Raw genomic sequence first — 19,290 nt, forward strand, 5'->3', positions numbered from 1 at the left:
GTATATTCTGCACAAAAGTTCGAGGGGGGGGGGGGGGGGCAGTCAGCTCGGACAACTTCAGGCAGCCCACTAAAAGAATCTGTAAGAAACAAGCGAACTATAGAATGTAATGTCATCACATAACCCTTGTGCTCTCCACAAACCTGTCCCCAGTGTTCAGTATCTGAACTGGTTTTAATAACTGAGTACCACCTGGATGACCAGATTAGGCGATATTTTACCATTTAAGCTATTGCTAAAATATTGAGCGGTTTTTTTTTTTTTTATATAAGAAATGCAACCATTGGGATTCAAGTATAGTAAACAATTTACAATGGTTGGTCTTGGTTAAAGTAGGGATAGATAATAGCTAATAGTCCTATCAATATATAGAAATTTAAGCCTGTTGATAGCCTTGTTGACTGTCCACAGTGAGTATTCCTTTTTTGTTGTATGATTGAACATGAAAATACAAGGGCATTAAAAACCTTTGATTTGAAAGTCTGTACAGTTGGTGTGCCATTCAGGCAGAATCCCCATGGGTATTGAGGCAATCATTCTACTGACACACCAGGTTGAAGGTAGCTATTTGGTGAAATGTTGTGTCCTGCTGCTTGAAGAAGTCTTTAACTGCATGCTGCATATCCTCATCAGACAGGAATCGTTGACCCTTCTGCGTCTTTTTTAAGGGACAAAGGTATAACAATCTCATTGGAAATGATCAGAACTATAGAGCAGATGCTCAAATGTCTTCCACTTGAATTGATGTAATGTCTGCGTTATGACATTTGTGATATGGGATGTGCGGTGTCCTGGGCCAGCTGTGTTCCTTACCGCACCATTCTACAATGGTGTGGTTTACAACAGACTTGCCTCACCATATACATTCTGCATTCTCCAATGTATGTCTACCCGTGTTTGTCCTTCCGTAACCAAGATAAGAATAACAGCACATTGGTCCTGTGTGGACATGTTTGGTAATAATGTCCCCATAATTAATGTTTCCACATTTACCCCATGCCCATCAGAAATTCATGAATGACACACTGATCCGTTGCCCACATGTCAGTGGGCATACACCCGCATCAGTGTTGCACTACGTTACATATACACTGCACCAATGCTCTCTGACTGAAACTTTGATTGTCCCATGAATCTTTCAATTTGAGTACACGACAAGTAAGTCGTGTGTAATTTCATGTAGGTGATGGGGGAGAGCTGGACCCCCTGGATCCCCCACTCCCCTTTGGCTACATCCTTGCTTCCATACCAAAAAATTCACTCCCGTAGTGAGTGCCCACAAGTGGGCAAGAAATCCATGATGTTGAAAATCTTACTAAGGCCTTCACAGACAGGCAATCACCCAAGCCTAGTTCACTGACAGATTACCAGCTCCATTCCTCACACACCTGTAGTCTGACCACCCCTAAGAACCAGCTGCAAAAGAGAACCCCCTTCATGACCTAACATTATACTGGACTGGAACAACTAAACCCTATCCTTTGCCAGCTCTTTGACTGTTTACCATGATACTTGGAATTGAGGAACATCATATCCACAATCTTCCCAACTTTCCAAAAGTGGTCTTTGCCTTTCATGCAATCTATGCAATGTTCTTCAGTCTGTTTGTTCAAAATTACTTAAGGATTAACACTTCACCAACAGCACATGGAGACACCGAGCAGAATTGCCACCTCCTGTACAGGTTTCCCACATTATCTGACATGTCGTTCAATTTGTTTGAACTCTCAAACTACTCATTTTATAAATATGGAACTTGCATCATTGTGTTCTGAAAGAGCTGCAGTAAGCTTTCATTTTAGTTTTATTTGTGGCAACAAATTAGACTATATGTAGACAGTTTACAAAAATGCATTGTCTGATGGTGTTACTGATTTTTCGACATCCAAGAAACATTTTTGTTATTGGAGTTATGTAAACCCATTAAAAGAATGAAATCTTGAAAATACATCAAATTTTCATCTACACCAATTCAGAACTCACTCTGAGTTATCTAACATGACATAATTTCAGTTAAATATGTCCCTCAGTGGTGTGCTTCGTAGTAAGCGGTCACCCATATGATTTCATAAAGAGAAACAAATTGCTTGGTTGATAATTAACCTGTTATTAACATTTTTGATCCATCTATTTATTAGTAATATGACAAAAGTATAAGATTTATTCGTTTGTATCACATTGAGAAAATGAGTCATAAAAATTGCAACCAGTATTGGGAGAAAGATCAAAAGTGGTATTTTTTAAAAAATAAAAAAAAAATTATTTCAGTACTGCAATAATTATATTGTAAACAAAAATACTTATTTTCAAACAAGAATGGAATATGAGAATATTATGAAAGGCTATATAGCGGAGATATTGAGTCGCAGACAGGCACAACTGTGAAAAAGTAAGCTTTCAGCCAACAATGCCGTCATAGGAAATAGACAAAACACACACACACACACACACACGTGCATGATCAGCAGCAGCCAGAGATTCTGGTTGTGTGTGTGTGTGTGTGAAGGCCTTGTTGGCCGAAAGCCCACTTTCTGAAATTCTTTTGGTTGTGCCAGTCTGTGACTCAGCATGTCCACTATATTGTGAGTAGCAACTATCCTTTGTTGTAAATATTTATTTTGTACAGTATGGACAGAATTCTTGACAGGCTTCATTTGGAATTGGTTAAAATTTCAGAGCTTACAAAAATGTAATTTTGTTATGTAGCTGTTGCACACTTCAAACATACAGCTGAATCTGTCTGTACTCCATTTGTATGGTGATAAAGAGGAAAAACTCCTCTGACATCACTCGTGTCGCTAGACAGATACTTGTAGTATCACTATGACTGACACTGTTGTTATTTAATGAAAGCATCCTCTCCTCCACTATTATTTAATGAAAGAATCATCTCCTCCACTACATTTTCCAAAACAGCTCCATTCTTTAATGCTCTCTGAAAGTTTGTTGGCCTCCTTCCAGTCTTGACAGATGATATTCCTAACAGATTCTTTCATGAGTGCTAAGACTACAGAAAGGGCAAATTTATTATTATTTTTGGCAATTTAATCTTAAATTTGGATGCATATTAACACTCGAGTTGAAATGACAGTCGTGAGGTGGGAGCCTAGCGATTGTAAGCCCATACGTTTTTGCCAGCTCATAGAATTTATACATAGAGAATGGTGTTTTACAGAGGGATACTAGTTCCATAAGCTCCACCTTTATAAGGTTATCACTTCCATTGACATTATGGTGCTGAAGCCAGTCAGTCATTTCCTCCTGTTGCTTTGCCATGGTAAGTGCCTAGTCAACAACAACAAAAGCAGTAGCATCTAGAACAACAGCTGTTGATGTTTCCAGATTTTGAATTAGCAATCCTACGAACCACTTTGTAAACACAGTGTGGTTCATTTATTCATGATAATTTCCTGTCTCCTGTGATTTAAAAAGCAGGAGACCATTCGAGAGACATTCAGATCTGTACCCTCTGCCATTGCCATTGTTCCGTTAGTTGTGTCATTTGCCCAGCTCTGTGTGACAACATGACCATAATTGACCCACATCTCATTAATCCACACTACTTCATCATTTTTCATGCCTCGGATCTCTCTTAAAAATCATTATCGGCATGCAGCTACATTGTCGCTCTTCATCAACTGCTTGTGACCACAGAAGTATCCACAGTAAAATACTAGATCATGTAATACTGTGACTACCTTGAAGAAAAACTATTCCAGGTTACCTTTGGGGCACAGGAAATCTGGATCATCCTGTTCTCAACATGCAGCAACAGTGTACAACACACCAACATTAGGGAACAAACTCCACCTTCGCGCCAAAATTACAGCAACACAAAGCAAATCAACCTAGCAAGAATCCAAACAAAAAACTCAGTGAAATCTGGGAAAGCAGCTACAAACATGATGCAATTCAAAATGTTGACACTTAACTGAAAGCATCTTCAGGTATTTTTGTATAGCAAATATCGGTGTTTTGGGTGATGGGTGTACTGATGAAGAGTGTAGCTGCGGCATGGCATATATTGGTCAAACTATCAGGACCGTGGAGGACAGATGTACTGAGCATAAACGGCACACACGATTACAGCAGCCAAATAGATCTGCTATTGCCGAACATTGCTTGGATACTGGTCACCCCATGTTATATAATAACACCGAGATATTGGCATGCACGTCCAGCTATTGGGACAGTGTCATTAGGGAGGCAGTTGAGATTAAATTAGCAAGCAACCTCGTTAACAGGGATGGAGGTTTCTGTTTAAACTCTGTTTGGAGTCCGGCTCTCTCCCTTGTCAAAAAACTGAGGAACAGAGTCAATGCTGCCTCACCTGGAATTCATAGTCTCACTATCGATAGCTCTGACTTTGGTCATCTTTGGTGGCACTAGTGTTCAGTGTGTGTGTGTGTTATCTTTCCTGCTTCTGTCGGAGAACCGAGGTATTAAATTTGCATGTACGCCGCCTGTCCGTTGCAGTTTGCCTTGAAAATGGCGGGGTGTTCTCCCGCCGAAATATTGGCGGTTGCTGAAAGTGTTACCTGGCTGAATTCCCGGAAGTTATTTAAAAGGTCTACCTGTCAGGAGTCAAAGCAGGAATAGCACAATGGGGTGTAGGGCTTTACATCAGGAAAGAAATGGAACCCAGCGTAGTTGCAATAAGGTATGTAAACAAACGACTGATGTGGATAGATTTGACAGTATCTAGCAAGAAAATTAGGATTGTGTCAGTATATTCGCATTGTGAAGGGACAGATCTAGATAAGATGGATAGTTTTTATGAGGCACTCAGTGACGTAGTTGTTAGAGGTACAGGGACACAGTACTAGAAGTGGCTAAAGAATGTCTTGGAACAGTAGTGTGTAAAGGTAGGATGAAGCAAACGGCTTGGTGGAATGACTCAGTCAAGGCAGCCTGTAAAAGGAAAAAGAAGGCGTATCAAAAATGGCTACATACTAGAACTCAGGTAGACAGAGAAAGTTATGTTGAAGAAAGAAACAAAGCCAAACAGATAATTGCAGCATCCAAGAAGAAATCTTGGGAAGACTTTGGAAACAGGTTGGAGACTTTGGGTCAAGCTGCTGGAAAACCATTCTGGAGTGTAATTAGCACTCTTCAAAATGGAGGTAAGAAGGAAATGACAAGTATTTTGGACAGGTCAGGAAAACTGCTGGTGAATCCTGTGGATTCCTTGGGCAGATGGAGGGAATATTTTGAAGATATGCTCAATGTAGGTGAAAATACGATCAGTAATATTTCAGATTTCGATGTACAGTGGGATAGGAATGATGATGGAAATAGGATGACATTTGAGGAAGTGGAGAAAATGGTCAATAGATTGCAGTGCAATAAAGCAGCTGGGGTGGATGAAATTAAGTCAGAACTCATCAAATACAGTGGAATGTCAGGTCTTAAATGGCTACACAGGATAATTGAAATGGCCTGGGAGTCGGGACAGGTTCCTTCAGACTGGACAAAAGCAGTAATCACACCAATCTTTAAACATGGAAACAGAAAAGATTGTAACAACTACAGAGGTATCTCTTTAATCAGCGTTGTGGGTAAAATCTTCTCAGGTACTGTTGAAAGGAAAGTGTGAGTATTAGTTGAGGACCAATTGGATGAAAATCACTGTGGGTTTAGGCCTCTTAGAGGTTGTCAGGACCAGATCTTTAGCTTACGGCAAATAATGGAGAAGTGTTATGAGTGGAACAGGGAATTGTATCTATGCTTTATAGATCTAGAAAAGGCATATGACCGGGTTCCTAGGAGGAAGTTATTGTCTGTTCTATGAGATTATGGAATAGGAGGCAAACTTTTGCAAGCAATTAAAGGTCTTTACATGGATAGTCAGGCAGCAGTTAGAGTTGACGGTAAATTGAGTTCATGGTTCAGGGTAGTTTCAGGGGTAAGACAAGGCTGCAACCTGTCTCCACTGTTGTTCATATTATTTATGGATCATATGTTGAAAACAATAGACTGGCTGAGTGAGATTAAGATATGTGAACACAAAATAAGCAGTCTTGCATATGCGGATGACTTAGTTGTGATGGCAGATTCGATTGAAAGTTTACAAAGTAATATTTCAGAGCTAGATCAGAAATGTAAGGACTATGGTATGAAGATTAGCATCTCCAAAACGAAAGTAATGTCAGTGGAAAGAGATATAAACGGATTGAGTGCCAAATAGGAGGAACAACGTTAGAACAGGTGGACGGTTTCAAGTACTTTGGATGCATATTCTCACAGGATGGCAACATAGTGAAAGAACTGGAAGCGAGGTGTAGCAAAGCTAATGCAGTGAGTGCTCAGCTATGATCTACTCTCTTCTGCAAGGAGGAGGTCAGTACCAAGACTAAGTTATCTGTGCACTGTTCAATCTTTCGACCAACTTTGTTGTATGGGAGCGAAAGCTGGGTGGATTCAGGTTACCTTATCAATAAGGTTGAGGTTACGGATATGAAAGTAGCTAGTGTGATTGCAGGTACTAGTAGATGGGAACAATGGCAGGAGGGCGTCCACAATGAGGAAATCAAAGAAAAACTGGGAATGAACTCTATAGATGTAGCAGTCAGGGCGAACAGGCTTAGATGGTGGGGTCATGTTACACGCATGGGAGAAGCAAGGTTACCCAAGAGACTCATGGGTTCAGCAGTAGAGGGTAGGAGGAGTCGGGGCAGACCAAGGAGAAGGTACCTGGATTCGGTTAAGAATGATTTTGAAGTAATAGGCTTAACATCAGAAGAGGCACCAATGTTAGCACTGAATAGGGGATCATGGAGGAATTTTAAAGGGGGCTATGCTCCAGACTGGACGCTGAAAGGCATAATCAGTCTTAAATGATGATGATGATGATGATGATGATGATAATGATGATGATGATGAGTCTTCACAATAGCATTTTTGTTTGTGTTCAGAGCTGTAGCTGTTCTGTCAAGTACGTTGTTAATGGAGAGTACCTGGCCACCGTGAAGTTTTTCAGTCTCAAAGTGGCCATGTAACATGCAAACCAGTTCTGTAGACTGATATTGTGCAGCAGTCCCCATGCCAAGAGAATAACACAGAGCTTTTTGACTCGTAACATTTAAGAAAGCTGTTTCCGACATTGTTCAGTATCGCACAACAAACAACAGTAACAACAAATAAAATAATAGCTCCTGCAACAGTAAAAATGGCAACAAACAAATAACAGGGTGTGACAACAAATAGGACAACAAGTTGCTTGATACCCAAACTCAGTGCATGCAGGAAGTGTTGTGATGCTGGGGATGAAAGTTTGGCAATATCAGGCTGTTGCCGCAGTTACAGGTATTGTGGGATTGGTGGAATGCGGTCTTTGACTTCTGCCCTCCCATATGGACAAACAGCAGGTGCCCATCAGCTCACTTGCACAGAAAATGGACATAAATTACCCCTTTCACAGTTTTCAAGCGAAAAGCTTAACTGATATCAGAAGTGTTTCCAAAATCTGTAATTGTATTAGGAAATGAAAGTGGGTGGTTCTTAGGACACGGTGCTGGAATGTTTTGGGCTTGTGTGGAATTGTCACACTGGCGCAATGCTTGGTTTACGCCATCTGGTGGTGTTAGATTTGTACACAGGCCATACAACACCTGCACTAAAAAGAAAATTATTAGAAAGCAAAATGGACTTGCAGTAATTCCAGGCGGGATGATGTCAATTCTACAACCACTTGGTATCTCATTGAATAAACTGTTTAAGGCAAAGCTTAAACACTTGTACATGGGTACAGGGACTGGCTTTCGAAAAATGACAGACAACTGACACAAACAGAAAATATAATATGTCTTACGTTTGTCACAAGTGCAATGTGGTGTATGAAGAACTGAGCAATAAGGAATTGAGTGATGGTAATGAAGAATTATCTAATTTTTATTTTAAACATTTCATAAAATTTGTGTTAAGTCTAATAAAATTTTGTTTCATATTTCTGCTTTTAATTTCGTAATTATTTGCATTCTTAAATTTTAAGTGTTGCTATTCATACATTTGAAGTCTTCGCTAAAAATCTACTAAGAAAACCCAGTTGGCAAGCATAGTTTTTACCTCAATATGACAGATGCTATGTCTTGGATGTTTTTCTACCAGTGACTAGAGGTGGTTCCTATGAGTCATTAATCACTTACTCTGTTCGCCATAAGAATAATATAAATGCAAACATTACGCCATATATTCTTCAGTGTTCACTGTTACCGCATTTAAATCCTATCCGTGTTACAAATTCGAGTGGGACAATGGCAGACGTGGAAGAATTTACATATCGTGCAATGTTAACATTTGTACTATTCTTATGTTGAATAGTGATACAGTCAGAAATGAAGCATGACAAATAATATTGATTTTTAAATCTCCTGCGACTATAAATTCTGTACAGACAGAAACGTTGAAGGAAAAGGATCAGAGACATCTAGGAGAAGGGGTAGATTTCGGGAAACTCGCCCAGAACTGCGGATCAGGGGAGATGGGAGGAGAAGGAAACACTGATTGGCAGGGACTGCATCGGACGAGATTTGAAAACCTGAGAGCTTAAAGGTGGAAGAAGGGTAATATGCAGACAGAGATTACTGCTTAAACATCATGAATGAGTTAATAAGAGTGAAAAGCTAAGTGCATTGTACGTAACAGAGGGGAGAGAGGGCGGTGAAAAATAGATGGGAAAAACAATGAAAGATTTGGAGAACTAAAACGGAGTGAAGCAAAGAGTAGTATGGTGTTCCAAGGAAGTGAGCAACACGTGAATATTGATATCTGTGATGTGCACCAGTGTTAACTTCGAATTTTGTTCTGCAAAGCAACAGACCAGCTCTTAGCAAAGTCGAAATGAACAACTAATGCGTCAGTATTCTGGGATGTGGCTGATTTTACTTCTGCTATGGCCTGTCTCTGAATCCTCCAGATATGATGATGAGTCATTCCTTTCATGACCCAGTGCCTAACCTCTGTAACAAATCTCTCTGGCTCTACTGTGTTCTTCACCAGCTCTTCTCCCTTCGAAAATGCATAGTTTACATCATTGTCAGCATCCTGAAGGTGTAATGCTTCATCAGTCATCACTTCAGCACCCGGCTACATTGCACACTCCTGCAACTAGCATGTGGGAAAATTTCAGGTCTCCAGTACACTATCTCTCTCTCTCTCTCTCTCTCTCTCTCTCTCTCTCTCTCTCTTTCTCTTTCTCTCTCTCTGTACAGTTTTAAGAGTTATTTACAAAATATGCATTTTTCAAAGGGCTGTACCATTTACAAAAATTAAGATAAAATGAAAATACTTTGTTTCTTAACACTTATGATATAGAGGTCAAATATATATTTGCTAGAGAAATTCATGACTACAAGTTGACATGGCCTGTATGATTTGAGATGAAATCACCCATAAGTGATTCCTTGTGCTGATTATTTTGTGTAATTTTTTACAACCACTCCCTGCAATCCTTGACAATCTGTGTCCATCAGTACATGAGGTATGCCTGGTTTTGGTTTAGCTGTGGTTGTTCCTTCACGTGCCCACTTAATAAAATCACCAACAGTCAAATTGTGCAGTTCTTGAAGGGCTGAGATGTCTCTCGTGGATTTGTTACCCAGATGACATGGAACGACTAGTCCACATTTGTGGTCACTCTCTCCTGACTGACCAGTTTTACCGTTATGCATCTGTACTCACAACTCAATACTCATATATCAGTGGGTCGCCCTCTCATGAGCTCTAGTGATCAATTCCGCTTTACATGGGAGTGACCGGACATTTATGATCAGGTAGTGTAGATGTGAAAAAGTGGGTGAACGCAACAACGGCACTCAAATGTAAATAAAAATTATGGCTGCCATTATAAAGGTTCTGTTGTGTCTAGACAAGACAGCCTAGACACAATGAGAGGAAGCCGAAAGGCACGCGCTTAAACTCGCGCAGGCTGGCGTGAGGTCTGAAACAGGATACGTAATGAATGCTATAAAGAAAAGTACGTAGCTTCTGGAATACTTAACTTTAATCCACATTTGTAGAACATCGCTCTTGATGATACATTAATAGAATCTCAATATCAATTGAATACGTCGCCTTGCTAGGTCGTAGCAAATGTAGCTGAAGGCTATGCTAACTATCGTCTCGGCAAATGAGAGCGTATTTGTCAGTAATCCAGCTCAGGCAAAGTCGGCTGTACAACTGGGGCGAGTGCCAGGACGTCTCTCTAGACCTGCCGTGTGGTGGCGCTCGGTCTGCTATCACTGACAGTGGCGACATGCGGGTCCGACGTATACTAACGGACCGCGGCCGATTTAAAAGCTACCACCTAGCAAGTGTGGTGTCTGGCGGTGACACCACAGGTTCCAATTTTCAAGTGTTGCTACCTGCTGTAACTCTTGGCAATTTTTTGTAGTTAATGTTACAGTTCAGGATCTGTGTTGATATGCAGCCTAAGTTTTATTATTATTATTAATAATAGATAGCTCTGACAGAAACAATTACCAATTTTTTACAGATTCTAAACATTACAGTTGTAAATTTCTTGAACATTAATTTGTATTTCAGATGCTGATAGTAGGTGGTATTGACCGTGTTTATGAAATTGGAAGGCAGTTTAGAAATGAAGGTATTGATCTAACACACAACCCAGAATTTACTACATGTGAATTCTATATGGCTTATGCAGACTACAATGATTTAATGCTCATTACTGAGAGCATGGTATCAGGTATGTAGAGATTTTGTTATTTTTATGATCATTATGAAAGGAAAGTATTCCTGCTGGTGATTTCCACTTTCTCACGTACATTATAAGCAGTGGAAATACTCACGTGCAAACATTTTAATGTAATGACTTAATTTCCAGATTATTTTCTTTTATAATATTCTAAGGTCAGTTTTAATATGAGATATTATTTTTATTCACTTGACAGTTAACAGGCTAAAATTGTGTGTGCACGAAATAAGTTTTGACTCATATTCTTCATATACCTTACTTAGGCAACAAATTTAAGTGTAGCTTCAACACTTCAGCAGCACAAAAATTGCAAGTTTCTGAATTGCAAATGGAAAATAGTTGGAAATGGCATTAAAATATAAAATTTCTTTGTTTGAATTCCAGTCAGATCACAGACAAATTGTTGTCAGACCATCATTGTAGAAAACATAGCTTAAAAATGTGATAAAACGTATCTTGCTATAACAGAAAAGTATTCAAATATGATTAAGCCAATGTGGCATCATCGTAAGAAATGAACTAAGTTATAATTTTGCATTGTTGAAAGGTATGGAAAAGCAGTGAAATCTAGGCTACAGTGCAGGGATAATAATAATATCAGAACCAACAGAAGCTCTTCCAATATCCAGCACTAAAGCCCCGCAACAGCAAGACTCTGTACTGCCAACTGAAGAAGAAATTATCAAACACATAAACAAACTCAAAAATAACAAAGCATCAGGAGAAGATGGAATTGTAGCTGAATTTCTCAAAAGTCTAGGGTCTAACTCAAGAAATGAGCTAGTTAAAATTATTCAAAACATATGGGTTACTGAAGAAATACCAGAAGATTGGAAATGTGCCCTAATACATCCGTTACATAAAAAAGGGGATAAATCGGATGTGAACAACTATAGAGGAATCTCCTTACTTGCCGTCACATACAAGATATTATCAGCTTGTCTTCTTGAAAGAACACAAAAACTGATAGAACCCAAAATCTCAGATTTCCAAGCTGGTTTCAGACCAAACAGATCATGTCCAGAACAAATTTTAAACTTGAAATTGACTACAAGGATGAGACAAATGCGAAGGAAGCCTACAGTATATGTCTTTGTCGACTTTAAAAAGGCATATGATTCAATTCACAGACCCACACTATTTAAAATTCTTGAAGAACAAGGACTGGATAAGAAGACACGGAACATCATAGAGCAGACATTAACAAATACAAAATGCAAAGTGAAATTCATGGGAAAACTTTCAAAATCATTTGAGATAAAAACTGGGGTTAGACAAGGTGATGGATTATCACCTCTGTTATTTAACTTAGTTCTGGATAGAGTCATGGCAGAATGGGAAAAAGAACTCAAAAAAGAAAAGTACTGGAAACCAATATCACTGGGAACCAAAAAAGATGACCTACAAATCCCCTACTTAGCCTACGCAGACGATCTTGCAATAATGGCAGATTCTAGTGAAATGGCAGTCAAACAGATAGAAACCTTAAAAGAGTGTGCAGGAAAAGTTGGCCTACAAATATCTTTTGAGAAAACGGTGTTTACAACAACAAATCTAGAAATTTCTAAGTTACAAACCAAATATGGAGAAATTAAGAGGGTACCATACTTTAAATATTTAGGAGAGAGAATTTCTGAAAAATACTCACAACAAGAAAGAATATTAAAAGCTCGTAGGGGTCTAGGGCTGGTCCAAAACATTTACAATAAAAAATGTCTATCTATAAATACAAAAATTAAACATTATAAGTCGGTAATTAAACCAATAATGCTATATGCCAGCGAAACCTTGACACTTAAAAGGAAAACAGATATGGAAAACCTGAAGAAAGAGGAAAGGAAAATCATTAGGAAAATTCTGGGACCAAGATGGACCAAAGAGGGGTATAGATTACAGAAAAATTCTAAAATTGAAGAATATTCTAACATAGAGATAGACATGAGGAAGAGGCGTCTAAAATTCTATGGCCACATAATGAGACTTCCCGATCACAGACTTACAAAAAAAATAGTAAGATACGTAGCATCCCTTGTTAATGGAGGAGAATGGATCAAAAATGTAAAGAAAGATCTGGAATTAGCCAACATTACTACTGAAGACATGAACAAAAGAAACAATTTCAAACTTAAAGTTGACAAATGGGAGGTCAAACCAGAGACAAAAGTGCCGAGAACTGGAACAAAATGGAGCGAAGAAAGGAAAGCTGAATTCTCGCAAAGAATGAAGACCTGGTGGGCAAACAAGAAGAATAAGAAGCCCCAGAAGTGAACTATCTTTACTTAGCGTCTTCCATGTTGGGAGCTTTACGACTAATAATAATAATAATAATAATATCAGTGGTACTGCTGTTGAGTTGCGACACAAAAAGCTCATCAGATGTCACTAATGTTCACACCTGTGACAAACATGTATGTGAAATTAACTGAAAACATACGATTGGATAAAAAACTGAACTAAAAGTGTTAAAAGTTGTGACAGTAATAAAGTTAAGTACATAAAACTAGGTAAATGAAAAGGAGTTTTAAATTGTTAATAAGAAATGAATAAAATGATTTTTTAAATTACTAAAAACAAGGTGGTTGAGAATGTGTGATGTTAAAAAGCTTTCACTGTAACTTTAGGTAACAGTAATCATATAGCCATGCATTGGGGTCAAGGAACTTACAAAGTTATACAAAAACGGTAAAAAAGAAAAGAAGCCGAACAAACACGATGTAAGATTTTCTGTTCTTGATGCAACTTATCAAGAGGTCTTGAAGGGCCCTCTAGCAGTTGTGTTCCTTCAGACAGTACTTGCCTGTGCCGCATTCTGACAGCCACGTCAGCAGAGGTTACTGGTTACTTATTCCAGTCTTACATTTTGTTCATTGGGCTTCTTTTTATTATTTACAGGGTGCATATGCCCTGGGAAATTTGGGAAAACCTGGGAATTTTTTAGAATTCTGGGAATTTTTCATTGTTTTAGTTTTGAGTTAAATTTTTGTAATTTTGACAATAAGGACTGATACTCTAACAAAGAATTTTATGTTAGCCCACTACTGCAAAATAATTCTGCAACAAGAAAACATAAATGAGAGAAAAACACCAATATGAAACTTAAGTTGCAAGGAAAATGCTTCGTTTACAACAACAAAACACAGTAATCACACAAGGGTCCACTATCAACAAAATGTGTTAAAGGGTGGTAGTGTGAAGACTATGCAGTAATTTGTAAAAACAAACAGCTTTTGATGACTGTGGTGTCACAACTGTTTAAATCAGGTTCATTTGAGAAGTTGCCAGCAGATTCGTGGTCTGTGCAGAGCTGAAGTTGCATAGGAACAGCACTTTCTCGTGCTTCTCATTACTTGAAGTGTGGCTGTTAGATGTGTAAGCAGTACCTGCAGTCAGCTACGTGCTACCTAGACAAATCTTTCTGGTGCATCCAACCTAACACATTTGCAGATGTGCAGAGCAGTCAGAGTTGTAGTGGGGAGTAGTCTCTACATGACCTGCATTTACATTTCGTGATTTTGCTGTTCTCACTTCGTTTACAGCAACCATGTCAAATGGAAACAAAACGGATTTCTGTAGCTGGGAGCTATGAAATGAATTACAGGGTGTATACAACCCGAGAGATCCGGGGAAAACCCGGGAATTTGTTAAATTTTTGTGATTTTGACTGATAAGAACCAATACTCTAACAAAGGATATTACTGTATCCCACTTCTGTACAATAATACTGCAGCAACAAAACATGAACGAGTAAAAAAAAAATAATAATAATAATATATATATATATATATAACAACAAAACACAGTGCTCATACAAGTGTCTGCCAACAGGAAGGTGTGTCAAAGGCTTTAGGAAGAATATGCAATGCTTCCTAACAACAAATTGCCTCCGATGAGCGTGACGTGACAGCTGTTGTAAATACATTCATTTGAGCTGTTGCGGGCAGGCTCTTGGGCATACGCAGTTGAGTTGCGTATGAGCAGTACCTTCTCCCGCTTCTGGCTAACAGATGTGTGGCTGGAGGCCACTGCCTGATATTGCCCCGGTTTGGAAATATCGTAGATCCGGGGCTGACGCACAGAGCAGTCTGAATTGTAGTGGGGAGGTGGGTAGTCTCCACACGACTTGCGTTTACGTTTAGTGACTGTGCTGTTTCCTCTCTGTTTATTGCTCTCACGTCAAATCAAAACAAAACGGATTTCTTTGGGTGGGAGCTACCAAGTAAATTAAAAAACGTTTACATAATTATGGAAGGCTAAAATATGTTATTAGTTTCAGATTTTATTTCCACCTTTGTGACAGTCAAGGATTAATCACCTTGCAGAACAATGAAGTTATTTTTTGTCGGTTTGCTGAAGAAATTTGGCTTTTATTAACCTTATCCACAGAGGCCGTCAATTTATTTGAAACAAAGTGTTTAATTTCGCACTGTTGGCTAGTTTCAACTGTTCGCTGCATTTCAAGTGCACGTTTTCTATCTTCTAACTTGTATGGAATTATGCCATAATAAAGAACCAAACATGAGATGATATTCCCCTGTAGCTTCTGAAGTCTTTCATGTGTCTTTTTCTATGTATCAGTTATTGATTCCTTCCATGCTGTTGGTATGGTTTCAGTTTTCCGTATCACCTGTACCCGGTGAAACAAACATCCATGCAGTGCTTCTCCTCCATATTTTAGAATCTCAGCTGGAATTCTGTCACTTCCACTCCCACTTGACTTGCCACTATTTAGGTCTCTGACACTTCCCAGCTCTTCATCATCATTTCAGTTCTGGGATTTGGCCATATTAGGTTTATTGCTGTAATTTGTAAGTGGTGGTTGTGGATCAGAACAGTTGAGTAGAGTGTCAAGAATCAGCATCATGCAGAAAAAAATAATGGGGGGGGGGGATCCATACAAGCTTTGATATCAGAGTATTGTTACCTGGAATCTTTTAAAAGTATGTACAAGATTTTATTGGAAGTAAAAAAAAAAAAAAAAAAAAAAAAAATGGCTTCTGATAGAAAGTGTGAATGACATACAAAAGTAGTTGCTGAACGTAAATCTAATTGCATCACACGTTATCCAACAGAGATGTTAATGTAATACAACATTTTATATTTATAGTCATACATTCCATGTTAAATTTTGGGTGCTGCATGCAAATATTACAAATAGAAGATGATGATGTGCTTATGACACTGTTTTTTCTGTTGTCAGGTATGGTTAAAAGTATTCACGGGTCGTATAAAGTGACATATCATCCAGAGGGCCCAGATGGAAAAGCAATAGAAATTGACTTTACACCTCCATTTAAGAGAATAAGTATGTTCCCAGCATTAGAGGAGAAACTAAATATAAAATTACCAAGCCCAGAAACACTTGGAACACCTGAAGCAAATAAGTTTTTTAGTGACTTGTGTGAAAAGCACGAAGTGGAATGTGCGCCACCACGAACAACTGCTCGGTTGCTGGACAAGGTATTTTCATTAATTTTTTTTCCTCATGTTTATTGTTCAGCTGCAAGGAATTGGAGTATTCAGTATGTCGTGGAGTATTCATTATGTCATCTGTGCATCTCTTTTAAGGTTGCACAGTGAGCCAGTGAGTGACAGAATAACTGGCAAAAATTTCTAATGAAATGTAATCAACATAGTTTGTAAGGACAATGAAATTAGGAGATCAAGCAGTAGCCACATATCCAATAAATTTAAAAAGCACATTATGTTAAATTATACACTGATGAGGGCATTTTGAGGTCTCTGTAGTGTAGTAAGAAACTGATGAATGTCTTTCATAACTGTGCAGCAGATAACTTTCCAACAAATTTTCCAGCATTGGTATTTGTATTTCCTGATAGACTTTGTGTTCTGCACATGCTAATCATTGTGGTATGGTTTAGTTTTGAGTAGCGCTACAAAAATTTTTCAGTATAAATCATTGTGCACTACACACATCATTGCCCAATCTGACACACAGTCCTGTCTTACCACATGTAATCAGCATATATACTTTGCAAAGGGTGGAATGCAATCTCAGTAGCAGTCCTGAATCCAAATTCATTGCTTTATCCACTCTCCTAGATATGATTATCTCACAGTATTGTGGGGAAAACATTTAGAAGTTTGTAATGAATGGATGAATGCATGTGGCAGTCTGTAAAGGAGCGTTCAGATAGTGCAATTTGTAGCACATTGCTCATGAAATTCAGATAGCCGGATTTGTCACATTCCGATACACAGTTTAATACCCAAACATATTATTATTTCTTTCCTTTCTCAGACGTTATATCTGGTTAAAAATGGAAAGTGACGCGGACCTTGATCAAGTGTGACTTCCTTTTAACTGTACGGTATATGTTAAATTGCATTTAGGAACTTTCAGGTAATTGAACATGTATCAATAATTACAGATTTCTGTAGTTGTATATATACGTTTGGATGTAGCTGTATTGCATTGATGTACTGGTGGATATTGTGTGGTATGACTCCTGTAGTTGATAGTATAATTGGTATAATGTCAACTTTATCCTGATGCCACATGTCCTTGACTTCCTCAGCCAGTTGGATGTATTTTTCAATTTTTTCTCCTGTTTTCTTCTGTATATTTGTGGTATTGGGTATGGATTATTATCATTATTATTATTGTTGTTAGGAATAGAGTTCTATATTCGCCATGGGCTCTCAGTCTGGATGTTAAACTGAAATTTTCTAGCTTTCTTTGTGGAGCATACAGTGACCATTTTTTTCATGTTCCTAGAGTATATATTCACCACCAGAAGTTAACAATGAGCCAGTAAAGCTCCACTGTTTCTCAATTGTGGAAGTAACTTTCTCTTTTTGCAAATCACATATTACTACTGTCAGTGTTAAATAACTTATCAGTAACCAGCTTCTCACGTCTGCACATCCTAAAGCAGCAGTACCAAATGAGGAGATTTGGTGATTAAGACAGTGGATTCTCATTTGGGTGAATTGAGATTCAAATTCCTATACAGCCATGTAGATTTAGGTGTGCCATAGTTTCGCTTAATTGTGTAAAGCAAATACAAGAATATTTCCTTGTGAAAAGACACAGCTGATTTCCTTCCCCAATCTGAGTTTGTGCTCTATCTATAATGACTTTGTCCTTGATGGAACATTAAATCAGTGAAACCATAATATTCGCTAAAACAGCCAGTTGTTACCCATTGCACATTAGCGTTGCCAACAGTATAGCTCTACTTTGTGAGAGTAAATGCTCTGACACATGCTGTGCAGTAATTACAGGATCAGTTTTGAATATGCTTTCGTATCTTCAAACTACTGGTATAATGAGTTTGTGTGTTAGCAAATCAAGAGGACTGTTGCTTGTCAACTCAAGTGAAATGGTGCCCCTCCAAAACAACATAAAACTTGCTTCCAGTATCACACAATACTTTCAACTAAAATTTATGAATCAGTTTTCACACCAAATACATTACTTCCAGGTGGACAGTTTCTCCTATTGTTCTTCCTTCAGTTCCTTCATCCCAGCACTCCACACCCCAACAGCCTCTCTTCAATGCGTTCACCATGCAGTTACCCTCATCTGTCCATTCAGTCGTCCCACTCATCACCATCATGGGGGTGGTGTAGCGGTTAGTACACTGGACTCGAGTACAGGAGGTTCAAATCGCTGTCTGGCCATCCAGATTTAGGTTTTATGTGATTTCTCTAAATCACTCCAGGCAAATACCAGTGTGGTTCCTTTTAACAGGACTCAGCCAGTTTCCTTTCCCATCCTCGTATAATCCGATCTTTTACTCCATCTCTAGTGGCTGTGCCATCAACAGGACGATAAACTCTAATCTTCCTTCCTTCCTTCATTACCGCTGTAGCATATAAATTTTATAGCTCTAGCTCTTGAGAAAGTTATCGTATACAAGGACAATATTGTGAAAAAGATAGATTGCTTCTCACCATATAGAGGAGATGTTGAGTTGCGGACAGGCACAACAAAAAGACTTCTATACATTTAAGATTTCTGCCAAAATACCTCCTTTGGCCACTGAGGCCAGACTGCAAGAGACTGCATCTGATAGGAGTAGCAATCTTTTGTTGGCGGGAGGTAAGGAAGAGGCTCTGGGACAGGGATGGAGAGGATTGCAGGGTGGAGTGGGGGACGGTGTACTGCTGCTTATGGGAGCAGGTGTGGATGCAGTGGGGCTGTTGGATGGGGTAGGGCTGACACATGCAGTTGGGAGTTTTTTGGAGAGGGAGGGAGTAACAAAAAGGAGAGAAGTAGAGGATGGAGAAAAAGACTGAAAAGACTAGTGAGTGCTTTGGTGAAATAGAAGGCAGAGTAGTGCTGGAGCAGAGCAGGGAATGGAATAGGTGGGTGAAGGAGAGTGATTAGCTAAGGTCGTGATCGGGGGGAGGGGGGGGGGGGTTAAGGGAGGTAGGATATATTTCAGGAATGGTTACAATCTGCATAGTTCATAAAAGCTGGTGTTGGTTGGAAGGATCCAGTTGGCAAAGGCTGTGAAGTACTCATTAAGGTGAAGCACATTGTGTTGGACAACATGTTTAGTAACTGGGTGGTCCAGTTATCATGCGGACAGAAAGCTTGTTCGTTGTCA

General features: G+C 38.9%; 1 protein-coding gene across 3 annotated transcripts in view; it reads left to right on the top strand.

Moving 5' to 3' along the window:
- The window catches only part of LOC126236900 (lysine--tRNA ligase), a 69,071-nt gene that overhangs the window by 17,377 nt on the left and 32,404 nt on the right, over positions 1–19,290 (top strand). For all 3 annotated transcript variants that reach the window (XM_049946546.1, XM_049946545.1, XM_049946547.1), the window contains exons 6-7: positions 10,543–10,705; positions 15,912–16,171. In XM_049946546.1, the coding sequence (XP_049802503.1) occupies positions 10,543–10,705; positions 15,912–16,171 (423 nt within the window). The remainder of the gene's footprint in view (positions 1–10,542; positions 10,706–15,911; positions 16,172–19,290) is intronic.

This window comes from Schistocerca nitens, chromosome 2 (genome assembly GCF_023898315.1).
Source record: "Schistocerca nitens isolate TAMUIC-IGC-003100 chromosome 2, iqSchNite1.1, whole genome shotgun sequence".
In the NCBI taxonomy this organism is placed as follows: domain Eukaryota; kingdom Metazoa; phylum Arthropoda; class Insecta; order Orthoptera; family Acrididae; genus Schistocerca; species Schistocerca nitens.